This window comes from Tetrao urogallus, assembly GCF_951394365.1.
Source record: "Tetrao urogallus genome assembly, chromosome: 16".
Taxonomy (NCBI): domain Eukaryota; kingdom Metazoa; phylum Chordata; class Aves; order Galliformes; family Phasianidae; genus Tetrao; species Tetrao urogallus.
The window spans coordinates 10,917,256-10,933,384 of record NC_136829.1 but is presented as its reverse complement, the minus strand read 5'-3'; the positions used below and the strand labels follow the sequence as shown (position 1 = coordinate 10,933,384).

Genomic DNA, 16,129 nt, shown 5'->3' with positions numbered 1-16,129 from the left:
GTGCAGCAGACCCAGACGTGTGGCCCTGGGTGCAAGATTCTTCTCCTGCCTGCAATCCTGGGCAGAGCTGGCTGAGCGCACACTGAGCTGGCTGCCTGGGGACGTGATGGCTGCACCGTGTGCCCTGGCTGTGCACTGGTCCACTGCAAATGCTTCTGTCCAGAACTGTGGGGAGGAAGGACAGCAGGAGCTAAGAGCTGATTTCCATGTGCCAGGGGCTCCAGCAAAGCTGTCCTAGGCTTCTCTGTGGCTCCAGCTGCTCTGTGGCACGGCCATACCAGGCTACAGTGCTTGAGAAAGAGCTGCATTTCACAAGCGTTCAATGCAGGGATGTTGCCTCTGGCAACCAGAGCACTTCCCTGGATCCAGCACAAGATCTGCCCACATCAGCCCCTGTGGACTTCCTGTGCCACGTACTGCTGCTTCCAGAAAGGGAAATGAAAGCAGCCTAAAGCTTCTTCCATCACTCTCATTGGTGCTGGTGGGGGAGCTGCAGGCAGCCCAAGGTGGGAGACCCTTGGGCAGCCCCAGGAGCGGGGCAGCTCAGGTTCCTGTCCTCAGGGCACAGCAGAGAGCCATAACAGCGCCCCACAAACCCAGCGGGTGCTGCCGAGAGGCTGCCTGCTCCTTGCAGCCATTCCCTGGCCACACGGGAGCGGGCAGCGGGTGAGCAGGAAGCACAGGGCTGCGGGGAGGCCCCTCGGGCTGCGGCCGCGTCCCTGCATCCTGCCTCACCCGCGGTTCCCCTTTGGCGCGGGTATAAAGGCGCACCGACAGGGAGCGCCGGGCAGCAGCCGGGATGGCAGCACGGAGCCTGGCGGCGTTTGGAGCGGTGCTGGCTGCGTGCCTGGCGCTCACTGCAGCCACCAACCCCGGCTTCGTGGTCAGGATCACCCAGGCGGGCCTGGACTATGGTGGGTTTGGCTCCTGATCTCCCTCCTCTCTTGCAGGTGCTGGCGGCTGCGGTGCAGAGCCGGGTGCTGACATTGCCTGGTTGCACCCGGCTGCCCACACTGCTGTCCCCTCTGCAGTCCAGGGGGCTGCACACGGGTTCTGGAGGAGGAGGGCACCAGATCGAGGAGGTGTAGGGCTGGTGGGGCTCGGGGTCTGGCTCAGGGGCTCGCATCCAGGCAGCCCTAAGCCCCAGCAGCAAGCTGGGGGAGGAGGTGGGGAGGTGCCAGAAGCGTGGTGACAGAGATGGATGGGCTCCGTGCTGGGTTTATTGAGGCAGGCAGGGCCTCAGTCCCAGCAGTGTGCTGTTATGGATCGAAATGCCCTGCGTGCACAGCTCATTGACCCTGCAGGTCTACCAGCTGCATGGGAAGGGACGTGACCCCCTGCCCACATGGGTGCAGAGTTATGGCACCCACCCCACTGTGCTGCCTGGGCAGCACCATCCCCAGGACTTGCACAATTCTGGGCAATACCCACACTTGCAAGGCTCTGTGCTGCAGCCAGCTCCAGCTCCAGCCACACAGTGCAGAGCAGCCAGGCCATTCCTCGAATATTCCCTTTTAAGCCTTTCACTGTGCTCCTGGGGCATACTCTCAGCTCCCTGGGATAGCACATAGCTGTGACCCTGTCCCCCACAGCCCACCAGCATGGGATTACCGTCCTGCAGAAGGAACTGGCCAAGCTGAAGCTGCCAGACATCTCAGGTGACTTTCCAGTCCGACACCTGGGGAAGGTGCGCTATGAGATCTCCAGGTGAGCCCTCACATAGCCACACGGGGCTGGAGGGGTTGCAGGGCACAGAGGTTCTCCCATGGCACCCACAGCATGGTGCAGGCAGAGATGCTCTTATTTGCTCCCTGGGAGGCAGCACTGTGGGTGTGGGCAATTGAAGCCCGAGCGGTGACCTCTGGCAAATGCAAGAGCACGAGAAAGGACTGTGATCCCAAAGGCTCTGCTTTGCTCATGGGTAAGGGAGGGAGCGGGGATGTTGTTAGCACAGTGCCCACACTGCTCTATCCCAGCCATACATCCCACTCAGGTGCCTTTATTTCTCTTCTCGTTTTACATTTCCTTTCAGCTTGAACCTCCGCAGTTTCCATCTGCCCTACTCTCGGATCTCCCTGGTCCCCAACGTGGGGCTGCACGTCGCCATCTCCAACGCCTTCGCCGAGGTGGATGGGAACTGGCGGGTGAAGTTTCACTTCATGTGGGTGCCCTTCCCCTGGCTCAGGCCCTTCGCTCTGCCTTTCCCTCTCTGGATCTGGACAGGTTTTCCCCTTCTCCTTTGCCCTTGTGTTTTGGGCAGCTCTTGCTTTGTTACCTCCAGACCTGTTGATTCCCGCAGCTGTGCTACAACTGTGTTAATCCCAATGCCTGTGAGCTCTGGCCGTGGGGAGCCCTTCAGGTGCCTCTCCCCACACTGGGGCGTGCAGCTGGGCAGAGTGCTGCTGCTGGGAAAGCTGCTGTGGGGCAAGAATCACAGAATCACAGAATTGTAGGGGTTGGAAGGGACCCCCGGAGATCATCAAGTCCAACCCCCCTGCCAAAGCAGGTTCCCTACACCAGGTCGCACAGAATCACAAGGCAGAGCTCTCTTCCTTCTCTGCTGTTCCCCCTGTTTGCTTTTAGTTCTTTCAGTTGAAAGGCTGCCTTGCCTAGCTTATATTCCCATGCAAGTTGGTTTCCCTGGATTTAAAAGCCTCCCCAGTCCTCTCCAGATGCTCACTATGAGGCAGAGCTGGAGGCAGGCTGTCCCCTGTTGTCCCCCCTCCCCTGCAGCCGGGACCACGGATCCTTCAACCTGGAGGTGAAGAGTGTCTACATCAAGATCGACCTGAAGCTGGGCAGCGATGCCTCAGGGAAGCCCACTGTGAGCACTTCTGCCTGCAGCACCCGCATCTCCAGTGTCGACGTCCACTTCTCGGGCAAGTTTGGGTACGTAGCATCACGGCGAAGGACCAGAGACCCCACGTGAGGCCAGTGGAGAGGGAAAGGTGGCTGTCAGATGGGTACCTGCTGTCCCTCACAGGGTGCTGCTGGCAGTGTGCTTCCTTCCTATTCTGCACATTGCAACTGCATGTGCTCAGATCTGCTCTGAGTTTGCCCTGCCGTGGCTGCACAGTTAAGGGTGAAGCTTCCAGGCAGTCACGAGACTTGTTTACATCTTCTTTACAAGCAGCTTTGGTAGCGAATGTAAACCCCGAGGCAATGTTTAACTCCAGATTGCTGTGGGGATGACATTCCCATGTATCCTGCAGCCCCAGGGTCTCCCTTTCCTGCTCAAACCCTTCGGCTGCACCCTCTGACTCCGCTCCTCTCTGCAGGTGGCTGTACAACCTCTTCTACAGTGCTGTCGAGTCCAGGTTCAAGAAAATCTTGGAGGGCAAGGTACGTGCGAGCTCCAGGCTGCCTGCTCATCTTTAGCCCTTGCTTGCAGCAGATGTTACAAGGGCTCAGGTCACACACACGGATTTAACCAGAGCCAGAGCACGCTGCAGGGTTGGTGGAAGCAGGCTTTGAGGAGCAGGAACATGCCAACCATGGTCCCTGCAGCATCGTGTGGCTCGGGCTGGATTCTAAACCTGCAGCATTTGCCAAAGCCCGGTATAATCAGCTGCTAATTAACAAAGACTTTTCTTTCCATGTGGTCAGTTAATTAGATCTTATGCTTCAGCCAAACTCAGTGTAGCAGAGGAAACCTGCTCAGAGCTGCCCCTTCATTGGCCTGCACTCATTCATGTGTTTGGGACCAATGGGGTAGAAATTCTCATCTCTGCATTTCAGCTGCTTGTAATCTTGTTTAAACGGGGGGCACCAGGGAAGCCCCGGTACCTCCAGCCCCGTACGAAAGCCTGTATGCTGGAGACTTGCAACAAAACATGGAAACAAGCTGTTAGCAATAATTGCTACAAGGCTCGCTGGCACAAGCCGCAGCCTCCCTGGCCGTGAACCTTGCTCAGGAAGGAGGCAGCTGCAGAGCTGACAAATCCCACCCTACTGCAGGTCGGGCTCTGGCCCTGGCACTTGGCTCTGGCTGATGCCACGCTGGGCTCTCTGGGGGCACCCAGAGCTGTGGCAGCAGATGGGCTGGCAGTGGGTGCTGTGGGGCTGTGCAGGGGGGCTCCCATGCTGCAGTGCCTCCTGGAAGGAGCAGCTCAGAAAGCTGTCGTGGCAGCGTGGCTGAGCCCCTTCACCAAACATTGGGGTGAATCCTTTGGGGCTTTCTCTGCACGTGAGGCGGGGTGAAGGAGAGGGCTGGGAGCACTGCATGGACCTGCACAGCCCTGTCCCTGCCTGGTCCAACTCCAGCAGCCCTTTCTGCAGAGCTGGGCAGTGCTCCCATGCCATCCCGTGCCATCCCATACTCCATATTCTATTCTATTCACCCTGCTGCCAGCAGGCCAGATGCTGGCCTGATCCTGCATGGGGGTTCCCGTGCCATTACGACACTGGAAGAGCCTGTGCAGATGATCCTGGCCATCTACAGGACCGTTTCCAGCAGTAAATTCCTGGCCCAGCGATCAGCATGCATTTAAGTACCCCACTAATGCTGAGGCTTTGCCTGCAGATGGCAGCTGCAGAGGGCTTTGCTCTCCTCCCCTGACAGCACAGGGCTGCCCCACACGGGGGCAGATGAACTCTTGCAGTTTCTTCTGCCCAATCGTGGTTGCTCAGCACAATGCACTCCTGCAGGGACTGTAGGACTGCAGGAAGTCGGAAGGCACAATTGAGATTCCTTCCAAGAGCTTTGATGCAACTCACCTGGGTGGGAATCCTGCTCTAGGCAGATGGTTGCAGGTATAAATTTGCCTGTATCTCCAATAATACAATGATGTGTCACCTGGAATAGAAGAAAACATCGCTATGCACTCTTTCATTTCAGCCAGTTTTGCAAAGAACGCACAGCACTGGGCAGCTGAGCAGAGTGTGTGCCTGAGGCTCCCACTCCAGCAGAAGCCACATTGCTGAGCTGCACTGCCTTTGCCTCCCCAGGTCTGCGGCAGCGTGGTCAGATCTGTTAGCGGCAATCTGCAGCATTACCTCCAGACCCTGCCAGGTACTGCGCGGCTCTGCATGCGGCTCAGGGAGCGCTCCCTCCCAGCATTTCCTGGCCTCTGTGAGGGGACCCAGGCAGCGTCTCCGGGCCAGGAACTAGTTTGCGTGGCTGGAAATGAGGAGGGAAATGTCCCTTTTATTTCTAAACAGAAGCAAACGCGTGCGAAACCCCTGCCTCTCTGCTGCTCGGGAAAGCCAGGGCACGGCACTGCGCAGATGTCAGCAGAGGCAAGCTGCTCCCGGCTCTGCTGTGCCGCCTGCCTTTCACTCATCCCTCTGCCCCATGTCTTGCAGTCACGGCTAAGATAGATGCCAAGGCTGGAATCGATTACTCCTTGGTGGCACCACCAATGGCCACTGCGCAGACCCTGGATGTAGACCTGAAGGTGAGAGCCTGCCCTGGGCAGACTCGAGGTGGCTGATGCAGGAGGCAGGTGGGATGCTGGGCTCAGCTGCCTGCCACAAATACCCCCCAGCTCCTTCTTCACCCACTTCCTCTTTGCAGGGTGAATTCTTCTCCCTGGCACATCGTGGTGCTGTTCCTTTCCCCCCGCCAGTGCTGGCCTTCCCTCCTGACCACGACCGCATGGTTTACTTTGGGGCCTCCAGCTACTTCTTCAACACTGCTGGCTTCGCCTACCATGCAGCTGGGGCACTGGTCTTCGAGATCACAGACTCCATGGTGAGGAGGGCAGGCGGGATGGGACTGGCTGGATCCAAGGGCTCCTCTGCATCTCCTTTGTGCTTCCCTGTGGAGCTGCATGCAAGCACAGTGCAAGGCTGAGATGTGCTCGGTGCTCACGCAAGATGCACACATGAAGTACACACATGAGGGGCTGATCATGCCCCAGCCCTGTACTGCATTGCCCAGCAGTGACCATCCTCCTCCCACAGATCCCGAAGGGTGTTGAATTCCATTTGAATACCTCCACCTTTGCGGCCTTCATTCCCCAGGTGAGCCCCCTGTTCTGTCCCCCAGCTTCTACCCAGAACAGGCTTTGCACAAGATGCTCCCCAAGAGCACAGCCCTGGGTTCCCCATGGGCAGGAGCAAACTCAGAGGAGGGGCTGCTCAACCCCTCCGGGTGCAGCATCCCCATGGGCTGGTGGCACGGGAAGGAGCTACAGGAGGCTCTGTGCTCCCATGGATGTGCCATGGTTCCTTCCCTCCCCCTGCTCCCTTGCAGCTGGACACGATGTACCCCAACATGCTGATGAAGCTCAGGCTGTCTGCTCCCTCTGCCCCGTTCCTGAGCATCACACCAGGTGGGATCTCACTCCAGCCAGTTGTGGACATCCAAGCTTATGCCATCCTTCCCAACACTAGCCTGGCCCATCTGTTCCTCCTCAGTTTGGTGAGTTGGGACCTGGGCTGTATGGGGATGCCAGTCCTGGATGGGTAGTCCTTTAAGATCACAAATGCGAGTTTTCACACTGGGTGCACACGGGTCTCTGCATTTTGGCTGTCTGAACAATTCCCCCTGTGCCTGCTTTGGAGTGAGGTTGGTGGGCACTGAACTCTGCCTCCCTCTCCAGACAGGCAACGTGTCCGCCACCATTGATGTGAAATCTGGCCACATCGTTGGGAAACTGAGCGTGGGCAGGTGAGCTGGGAGCAGGACAGCTCCAGGAGGAGTTGCTGCTAAGTGGTGGCTGGGGGCAGTGAGTTGGGAATGTGCTGGGGATGAAACCTGTGATGGAGGCAAAGAGCTGGGCTTTGGAGGAAGCAGGACTGGCATGGGCATGGAGGGGACACCTCCTTCCCTGGGGCAGCCTGCACTGCACCACGTCTCTCTGTGCAGGATGAAGCTCTCTCTGAAGCATTCAGATGTTGGCACTTTCCAGGTAGGCTGTTCCTGACCATGATCAGAGCCCACAGCATGGAGGAGGGAGCCTGCTGGGGGCTGTGGAGGCGGCTCACCCCTCCTCTCACACCAACATGGGACCTGGGAGTGTACTTGTGTCTCAGCCTGGGAACAGGAGCAGAGTCACCCTTGCCTTGTTCATTTCCCACCCCACCAGCATGGCACAAAGCTCCTTCGTTTTCCTCCTCCTAATTGCCTTCCAGGGTCTGGTCACTTGCTAAAGCTCTTTTCCTTTCTTCTCTCTCTGCAACTCCAGGTACGAATGCTGCAGTCAATAATGAATATATATGCCTCCAGTATCCTGCTCCCACGTGTTAATGGTAATAACCTGCTGGGAGGAATGGGGCTGTGGGAACAGTCACCAGCCATGTCACTCTGTCTGAGCAGGCCCAGCTTGTTAATTAAATCTCTGTTGCCAGGCCTGCTCAGTGGGTAGAACCTTCAAAAAGAGGAGGATGCAGCAAAGTGCCCAGCTTGTCTGGGGCTGGCAGAGGCGAGCTGTGGGTAGCTGAGTGCAGGAGCCTCTTTCCGTGCTGTGACGTGCATTCAGAAGTGAACACAATGGAAAAAATGAGTTTGACACACATCTTAATGCTTTCCAGACCCTCTCCCCCACTGACTGCTTTTTGTTACTGCTGAGCAAATCAGCCCAGAGCAGGGCTGGTGGCTGCCATGGATCCGGGAAGGGGCAGCACAGAATAACGTGCAGCCCCAGACCTCGGTGTAGCCTGAAGGAACCACTCTGCCTACCCACAGCACTGGGAGGGAGAGGGAAGGGCTGGAGGAAACATCTGTCTGTTTTGCACAGCCCCAAGCTCCCTGCTCTCGTCCTAACATAGCCATGTTGTTGTCTTTTCCAGAGAGGTTAGCTGAAGGTTTCCCACTGCCGCTGCCAGACCGAATACAGCTCTCCAATATCCTTGTGCAGTTTCACCAGGTGAGTAGTGCGGGCCCTGGACAAAGCCAGACCCGGGAGCAGAAGGAATCTGATGCCTTGAAGGGCCTGGGGAGGTCCCAGAGGAGTGCCATGGGCTGGATGCTGGATGCTGCTGGCAGGGTGTAGCTGTGAAACATCTTCAGAGCCCTTCTGAAGCTAAAATTAGCCACGGAAGATGGCAGCAGCACAAAGCGGGCGGGTGATGAGGAGCAGGGCTGAAAACAGCTGCAAAGATGCCTCACAACCCCCTCCTCTCTGTTTTTCCCAGAATTTCCTGCTGCTCGGAGCAGATGTGCACTACACGCCCCGGGAGCGCAGATAACGATGACGAAAGGGGCTCTCGCCACGAGGACGGCTCCTCTGCCTGCCCCGCGCTGTCCCTCCCGGGGGACCCTGTTCCCGTCCCCCACTTAGGTTCCCAGCCTCAGCTGCAGCCTCAGCTGTTCCCCCCGCCATCCCCGCCGCTGAGACAGAAAACAAGCGGCCCTGCCAAGCCTGACTCACAGCCGGCCCAGCACAGACCGCAGACGCGCGGGCGGGGGCCAAAGCCAAACCCCACGGCTCAGGCTGGGCTGAGGGCTCCATCACAGCCGGGGGGGACCCTGTATCCCTCAGGTCCCAGTGAGCACAGCGGCTGTTGGGGCCGACCACAGCCTGGACCGGCTGCCCCTTCGCTTTCTCCCTGTGCTTTGCCGTCATTGAGTGGCGCTGCGCTCGGCCAGAGGGGTCCCAGAGCCCAGGGGAGCCCCCGCTCGGAGCCCCCACATAAACACATCGCGGTGAAACCAGCAAGCAGTGTGACAGAGGTGTTTGTTATTCGCTGCCTCGCAGCACGTTCCCCGAGGGAAGGGAGGTGGCCGGGAGCGCCTTTGGGGGATATTTTTATCCCCCTCGTCGTGTTAAAACACCACGGAAAAAAAAAAAAATCATCTTTTCATTTTTTCCCGTCGCGTGGCTGCCCGCAGGGACCCGGCTCCGCCCGGCGGAACGGCATCGGCGCGGAACGCGAGGGCGGGGCTGTGCGTTGGGCGGGGGAATCGTTTGGGCGGTGCACCGCGGGGCCGCTCCCGGGAAGCGCCCCTCTCCGGGCGGCGTCGCCATGGCAACGCGGCCTGCTCACGCGGCCTAGCGCGGCCTTCCCGCCGGGTTCGGCCATGCGGGTCTGGGGGCACGCGCTGCGGGCGGCCGGGTCCCTCCGCTGGGCCGCTGCTCGTCCTGGGGCCTCCCGCGCAGCGCACTGTGGGCAGAGCGAAAGGCCTCAGGGACGCAGGGCCAAGCTGCCCGCGGGGCCGGACCTGAGGCACTTCCTAAGAGGGGCCGCCGCGCTGCCGCCCGCCGGGGAGCCGGAGCCGGAGCCGGAGGTGGGGCGGGGCTCTACCTCCGGTCTCGGGAAAGGTCGGTGTGCCCCTGTGTTGGCCCAGCCGAGCCTAGCCCAGCTACGAGCGCTGCTGGAGCTCACAGTGCCCGCAGGCAGAGCAGCGTGGGGCTGTGGGGTTTGGGCTCAGAGTGGTTCTGGTAGCATGAAAAGCCCAGCCCGGCGGCCTCCTCCTCCCTGCTGTATTTCCCTGCGTTCTCTCCCTGCTGCCGTGGCTGCCCGCAGGGCTGTGCCCAGCTCCGGGGAGAGGAGGCTTTCAGTGCCTGCATGTGGCAGTACGCACTGCTGCTTTGCAAGCTGCAGTCCAGGCCTGCAGTATTTCAGTGATGCGCTTTGAGGCACTCAGGTTTCCAAGTGCCACTAAGAGCCTGTCTGTATTTTTGGCTTGCTCTTTCTCCCCATCAGGGAATATACTTCTTATACAGCTTTCCTGAATCTCTTCTTTTGTGGAGCTGATGCTTCCTTCCTATGGAAAAAGTCACGGAAACAGCTTGTAGATGAGAGAGATTCACAGCAGTGTTGGATCAACCCGTCTGTGTCTTTGTTGCAGTGTACCTGGAGACCTATGGCTGCCAGATGAACGTCAATGACACAGAGATTGCTTGGGCTATCCTGCAGAAGAGCGGCTACACCAGGACAAAGGAAGCAGATGAGGTGAGGCGCTTTGGCAGCTGCCTGTAAGGAAGGCCTGAGAGGGCTTCACGCTGCGGTCAGGTCCCAGGTTTTATTGTGAGTTATGGTCACACAGGGCAGTGGGATTTTTGCAGTCTAAATTCTATGCAGGAGAGAAAGCTACTTAACAAGCGTGCTGAAAGGCTGTGGGTTGTTTTTGCTCCTTTAAACCGCTGGGTTCTCTCAGTTGGAGAGTAGATTGGGCACAGCAGGATGCTCCTGACTCATCTCGGGTTTACTTCTGCCATTCAGATGAAGGCTTTGCTGAGTTTTCTTGTGACTTTGTTCTTTGAAATCCACTGAGCATTTAGGCAGATCTTTTTTCTTTGAGTTAAGTGATTTTTATAGTCTGCCTCTTCAGGTTATACTTCAGGTTATATGTGCAGGGCATTAGGCTTTTTACAAATGGCTTTTACAAATTCTCCTTCCTTTTATGTGATCTTCAATCTAGGCGGATGTGATTCTACTTGTGACCTGCTCTGTTAGGTAAGGAAACTTTTGTCACTGCTATTTTTTGGTAGCTGTTAAGGAATTACAATTTGAAAACCAAGGCAAGAAAGTGAATTACATGATGAAAGCAGCACACAGATGTCAATCAGCACATTTTGTTTAGAGTAGAGCTAGCTGATGTTACAATATATAGCATGGATTGTGTAATAGATTACAGTATGGTGAGAAAAGCTCTTTGGTGGTGTGTGCTATGTATATGCTTCATGAGATCCACACACATTTGTGCTTGTGTGATTTTATGTTTTGGTCTCCTATTGAAGTGACTATAGTAGGAGTATAAGGTCTGTCCTGTTGGGAAACACATTTGGGGTTGATTCGGGATATAAATATATAGGGAACTGTGTTTTTCTCTGTGCACTGTCACCTGCAGCGTAGCTCCTGTTTGTTGGTGAAGTCCTACTTTTCCTCTGTATGATCTCAGTTGTCAAAAATCCCTGAGGTATTTCTCCACTGTAGATGCTCTCAAGCAGCTCTGGGTTGGAGAACTGTTAATGTGCAGTAATGGGAATAACTCCTGTCGTTCTGGCTTCCAGGGACAAGGCTGAGCAGGCTATCTGGAACCGCCTGCAGCACCTCAAGGCTCTGAAGGCCCGGCGGCGCCAGGCGTGCTTGCCTCTGCGCATTGGGATCCTAGGTATGAGGTGGGATGTGCAGCAGCAGGGAGCGCAGGCTGTTGTGCCATATGCCATCATGCTGCGTTTCCTCTTCCTTCTGCTAGAGTCCAGCCTTTTCTGCTGGGAGAGAGCAGCTAGGGAAAGGGTGCAGAGTGCTCACTGAAGGTGGACGCGTGCTCACAAGAATCCTTCTCCTTTGGTGGCAGGATGCATGGCTGAGAGGCTTAAGGAGGAGATTCTTCATAGGGAGAAGCTGGTTGATATTGTGGCGGGCCCTGATGCGTATCGGGACCTTCCCCGGCTGCTGGCCGTGGCTGAATCTGGGCAGCAAGCTGCTAATGTCCTGTTATCACTAGATGAGACTTATGCAGATATTCTGCCTGTCCAGACTAGCGCAGGTGGCAAAACAGCATTTGTGTAAGTACCTTTTTTTCTGTTTTTCTGTATTTCTGTCATTCTGGTTTGGAAATGCTGCTGTGCTGAGCAGTCGTGTCAGTGACAGCAGCTACCCGAGAGAGGCAATGCCTGGCTGCACTCAATCCCCCAGCCCAGAGGCACCAGCCTACCAGACTGTGTGTTTGCTGTCTTTTTGCTGTCTGACTGAGTGCTGGAGAGACTGACCCGTGCTCTGGCTGGCTGCAGGCTTCTCTTGCTGTCCTCTGAGAATGCTGCTTGTTTAAGCACAGTGCTGCAGCAAGTGATTTCTGTCCCACTGATGTCTGTGCCTGTCAAGTCTGTGCCTTCTGTCATCCCCTTCCTTTTGCTGTCTCCTTTTTTCTAATCCTCCATGCGCTGTAATTTTTGTTGGTTTTATTTCTTTTTGTTCAGATTTTATACTAAGATTCCTAAGTAATGAAGTCAGATTCTGCTAGGTGTGACCTTAGCGCACAGAGAAATAGTTTTCACCCCGTGCAGGTGCAGAGTGCAGAAGGATCCTGCCTCACTGCCAGACTGCAGTGCAAGTCTGTGTCAGATCTGTTGCTTTCTGGGTTAGTTGTTTGGAAATGTGCATGGAAAATTCTGAAGTGTTAGCTGGGGGCGAGCAGAAGTCAGCTCTAATTGGAATGATGTGTGAGAGAAAGCTGCAGTGCTGTGTTCAGAGCTGCATGTGCTGCACACAGGTGAGTTGGCTGATGGCAGCAGTGCTGGAACAGGGCAAAGCAGGGCAGGACTGAGCACGGATGATTCTTGCAGAGCGATCACAGTGTGACCCGTGCTTCACCTCCCGGCAGATCCATCATGCGGGGCTGTGACAACATGTGCAGTTACTGCATTGTGCCCTTCACACGTGGCCGAGAGAGGAGCCGCCCCGTCGCGTCCATCCTGCAGGAAGTGAAGATGCTCTCAGATCAGGTGGGGCAGAGCCTGCTTCCAGCTGTCCCAAATGCTGTGCGGGTTCTCAGTGAATGTTCAGTGGTAGCTTTGACCGATGGCACAGCCTTCATCTCTGGAATGAGATTGCTTTGAGGTTTCACCAGTTGCTATTTCGTTCCCCTGTAATATTCTGAGACATACAGGGAAGGGAAGGTTCCCCTCGGAGTCTTCTTGAAGTAAGAGTGGAGCCATGGCTGCCATTGCAGCTTAGCCATCCTGTTTGGACCATATTTTTTTCTTTTCTCTCTGTTTGCCTTTGTAGGGGGTGAAAGAAGTGACCCTTTTGGGTCAGAATGTCAACAGCTTTCGAGACATGTCTGAGGTGCAGTTTCACTCAGCTGCTGCCCCAGTCCTCAGCCGTGGCTTTAGCACTGTCTACAAAGCTAAACCAGGAGGCTTGCGTTTTGCACATCTTCTAGACCAGGTCTCTAGAATTGATCCAGAAATGAGGATTCGTTTCACTTCTCCACACCCCAAGGATTTTCCTGATGAGGCAAGTATGAAATAAACACCTGGACCTCTATCTTACAGGCAGACAGCTGTGAAATGTTAGAGGTGGGTTGTGCTTCCTTCCCGGAGGTAACAAAGAATCACAGGATAGGAGCTTAGGAAGGGGAATGTGTGTGCCAAAGCTGGCAGTTTTTCCATCTGTTGTCTTTTATCTGGGGAAGACTCTTTTCTTTAGCATTCTGATAGAGCCGAGCTACCTGTGATATCGTGTCCTGAATGTGCCTGAATACACCTCACAGGTCCTGCAGCTTATCCAGGAGAGGCACAACATCTGCAAACAGCTTCACCTCCCAGCCCAGAGTGGAAGCACTCGGGTCCTGGAAGCCATGCGGCGGGGGTGAGCGATGGCCATGGGGAGCCCTGTGCCCTGCTGCCTGCTTTATGGTGCTGCTTTCTCCTCACCAATCTCAGAGTTTTCTGATCGACAAATCCCTGTGTTGCTCATCTCAGATACACAAGAGAAGCATATTTAGAGCTTGTACAGCATGTGCGCAACACCATCCCAGGTAGGGACTCCCTGTAGCTTGACCTGAGCTCAGCACAGCTGTATCTTGCTGACCTTTCTTGAATGAAGTGTTCCTGTCTTCCCTGAGCGAAGTCTAAATCTGCATCTCTGTGACAGGAGTGATTTTAAGCAGTGATTTCATTGCTGGTTTCTGTGGGGAGACAGAAGAAGATCACCAGCAGACTGTGTCCCTGCTGCGGGAAGTGCGCTACAACGTGGGCTTCCTCTTTGCCTACAGCATGAGGCAGGTGAGTGCAAGATCTGATGGAGAAGAGTCTTTTCTCTGGGCATCTTCTCTTAACTCCTTAAGTGCTATTTCTCACAGTGAGACAGTAGCAAAATCTGTTGAAAATAATACCTAAAAACATGGTATCTTAGCAAACTTGTTTTGCTTGCATGCAGCATTCCAAGTGTATGTGGTGCTGCAAGAGCCATCTTTATGCCAGAAAAGCTTCCAGCTCTCCTGTGCAAGCATCAGGGTTGACTACTGATAGGGCAGCCTGGTTTTGCAGGTGTCCTAGAGTAACTGCAACAAAGCAGCCACGCTAGCATTGAACTGGCTGCAGGTCCGTCTTTTTTTGCTGATGAAAAGTTGTGCTGATGTAGCTGGACTTGAGCCCAGCTATAGAGACTTTTTGTCAATCAAGTCTGGAGAGAACTGATGTGTTTTCAGAAGGTATTTCAAGGAGAAAAGTTGAGCAGTCGACAAGTTTTTATTAGAATGCTCCAAAGTGTAAGCTGTTGATGGGGGAAGAGGGCAGAAGATTGGGAAACATCAAGAAAAAAGGATTATGGATCATCCTTCAGCACAGTGAGAGTAGAGGTGGTAGAATCCATTTCCTGTCCTTGTGAACAGTCAGGCAATGCCCATCTGCAGCTGCAGGTCTTGTGCTTCACACAGCCACAAGCATTCTTGTGGCAAAAACTCTGTTGCTTGCAGAAAACTCGGGCGTCTCACCGGCTGCAGGATGACGTGCCTGCAGATGTGAAGCGGAGGCGACTGGAGGAGCTCATCGCTGTCTTTCGAGAGGAGGCTGCAAGGGCAAACGAGGCGATGGTGGGCCAGGCCCAGCTGGTGCTGGTGGAGGGGGTGAGCGTGTTTGTAAGAGCTGTCTTTCTGCCCTCGTGTTGTCCAAGAGGCTCTTAGGCTGTGCACTGCAGTCGTCACCTCTGCCTTCACTTCTTGCCTTTCTCCACACGGTCCTGATACTTTGAGGTCCCTTCCAACCCAATACGTTCTGTGGTACTTTGAGACAATGTGTTCAGCTTGATTTTTCCACAGCACTCAGCTGAGCACAAAGTGGTGCCAAGTAAAGTTGCAGTCCTTGTTTTGGGTTTCAGTGACTTTGCTTCTTAAAAACCTTGGTCTGAATATTGGGAAGCTCTCCATAGTTGGGATGTTGTACAGCAGTCTGTGAAGAGGTAACGGGATGAAGCTGAGGTGATTTATTATGGCTTGGTAGCAAGGCACAAACAGGTTGGATCTTTCATACATTTGTGAAGGTGAGGCTGCTTTCTCAAGGACTGGTGGTCCTGGAAGGGAAGGGGATAGGTGCGAGAGATGCCTCTGTCTAAACTGGAATGAGTGCAGGCTTTCAAACATTGCCTTTAGTGTCTCTCTCAACAGCAACTCTGTCCGTAGGGCTTTGTTATGTGGCATGCTCAATCATGTGGAATTTGGATTTCTGTACTGACGTTGGTGCTCAGTTCCTGATGCAGTACAGCTCAGCAATAATTAGTCAAAGCTATTGCCATGCCAGTAATGTTTCCTGTTCTCTTTCCAGCCCAGCAAGCGCTCTGCCTCCGAGTTGTGTGGGAGGAATGATGGCAACATCAAGGTGATCTTCCCTGATGCCCACACAGAGGATGCTGGGGGCTGCAAGGCTCTGGTCAGAGCCCAGCCTGGGGACTACGTTTTGGTGAAGGTGACCTGCCTGTAATTCTTGTTCCCTTAGGCTCTTTTTGTTTTTCCCTGCACAGTGCTGTTTCCTACAGCAGCTATTGCCCGGAGAGCCTAAAATTAGAATGGATCCTCCTCAGCCTTTTTATTCCTGAGGAATGTTATTCTGTTTCTTTCAGGTAACCTCTGCCAGCTCTCAGACCTTGAAGGGAGTTCTGCTTTGTCGTACCACCCTCTCCCACTCCACAGCTTGTCCCTGAGGTATCCCTGCTGCCAGTGGGCAGAAGTAGCTTATTTTCTCTAGAAAGAAACAAGAAATTTGGTTAAGTGGAGATGGGGCAGAGACAGGATCTATTTCTTTATTTATCTTGCCATAATTGGGTCTGTCTCCCATTCGGCAACAGCATGCCCCTTCTAAATCTGTGCAAGTTTATGGACTGGGATGGAAGCTGTACATTTATGTGCCAAACCCCAGTACTGTGTGATTTGGTGCTTTCACTCGCTGTCAGACCTGGCTCACCTTTGCAGTGCTGTAGGTTTGTCTTCTGATCGTGTCCTCTGATGCAGCCCAGCCCTGAGGGCTTTGTCTGCAGAGCAGGTGGTTGCTCCTAGCCCAGCTGAATTTGGAAGCTGCAAAGACTGACAGCACCAGGGAAACAGAACTCCAGTAACTTCCAGAGGATCACAGGAGAACTGCCAGAGGAGACAGGCTACCTGAAGAACAGGATAAGCTTGTGATGGATTCTTTCCAAATAACGATAACCTCCTCAATTGCAAAATACTTGGGAAGTAAGACCCTGAGCTGTGCCTGTACGATGGAATGTAGCACCAAAGTGTGGAATATAAAATGTCTTTTAG

At 54.7% G+C, this 16,129-nt stretch overlaps 2 protein-coding genes across 2 annotated transcripts; both read left to right on the top strand.

Annotated features, from left to right (window-relative positions):
* Positions 1–799: 799 nt before the first annotated feature.
* Positions 800–8,133, top strand: LOC306952769 (bactericidal permeability-increasing protein-like; the record flags this gene model as incomplete). The annotated part of the gene is made up of 15 exons (XM_079543524.1): positions 800–914; positions 1,593–1,707; positions 2,033–2,161; positions 2,734–2,889; positions 3,279–3,342; positions 4,948–5,011; positions 5,161–5,396; positions 5,516–5,692; positions 5,905–5,964; positions 6,197–6,364; positions 6,546–6,613; positions 6,812–6,854; positions 7,131–7,194; positions 7,735–7,811; positions 8,080–8,133. The coding sequence occupies 15 exons, from the start codon at positions 800–802 to the stop codon at positions 8,131–8,133; spliced, it is 1,590 nt and encodes a 529-aa protein (XP_079399650.1).
* Positions 8,134–8,989: 856 nt separating this feature from the next.
* On the top strand, positions 8,990–15,531 carry CDK5RAP1 (CDK5RAP1 mitochondrial tRNA methylthiotransferase; the record flags this gene model as incomplete). Its single annotated transcript, XM_079543559.1, has 13 exons — positions 8,990–9,206; positions 9,737–9,840; positions 10,310–10,344; positions 10,902–11,002; positions 11,189–11,399; positions 12,215–12,335; positions 12,619–12,849; positions 13,106–13,203; positions 13,317–13,372; positions 13,489–13,619; positions 14,312–14,461; positions 15,156–15,296; positions 15,451–15,531. The coding sequence occupies exons 2-13, from the start codon at positions 9,763–9,765 to the stop codon at positions 15,529–15,531; spliced, it is 1,434 nt and encodes a 477-aa protein (XP_079399685.1). The 5' UTR covers positions 8,990–9,206; positions 9,737–9,762.
* Positions 15,532–16,129: the final 598 nt, after the last annotated feature.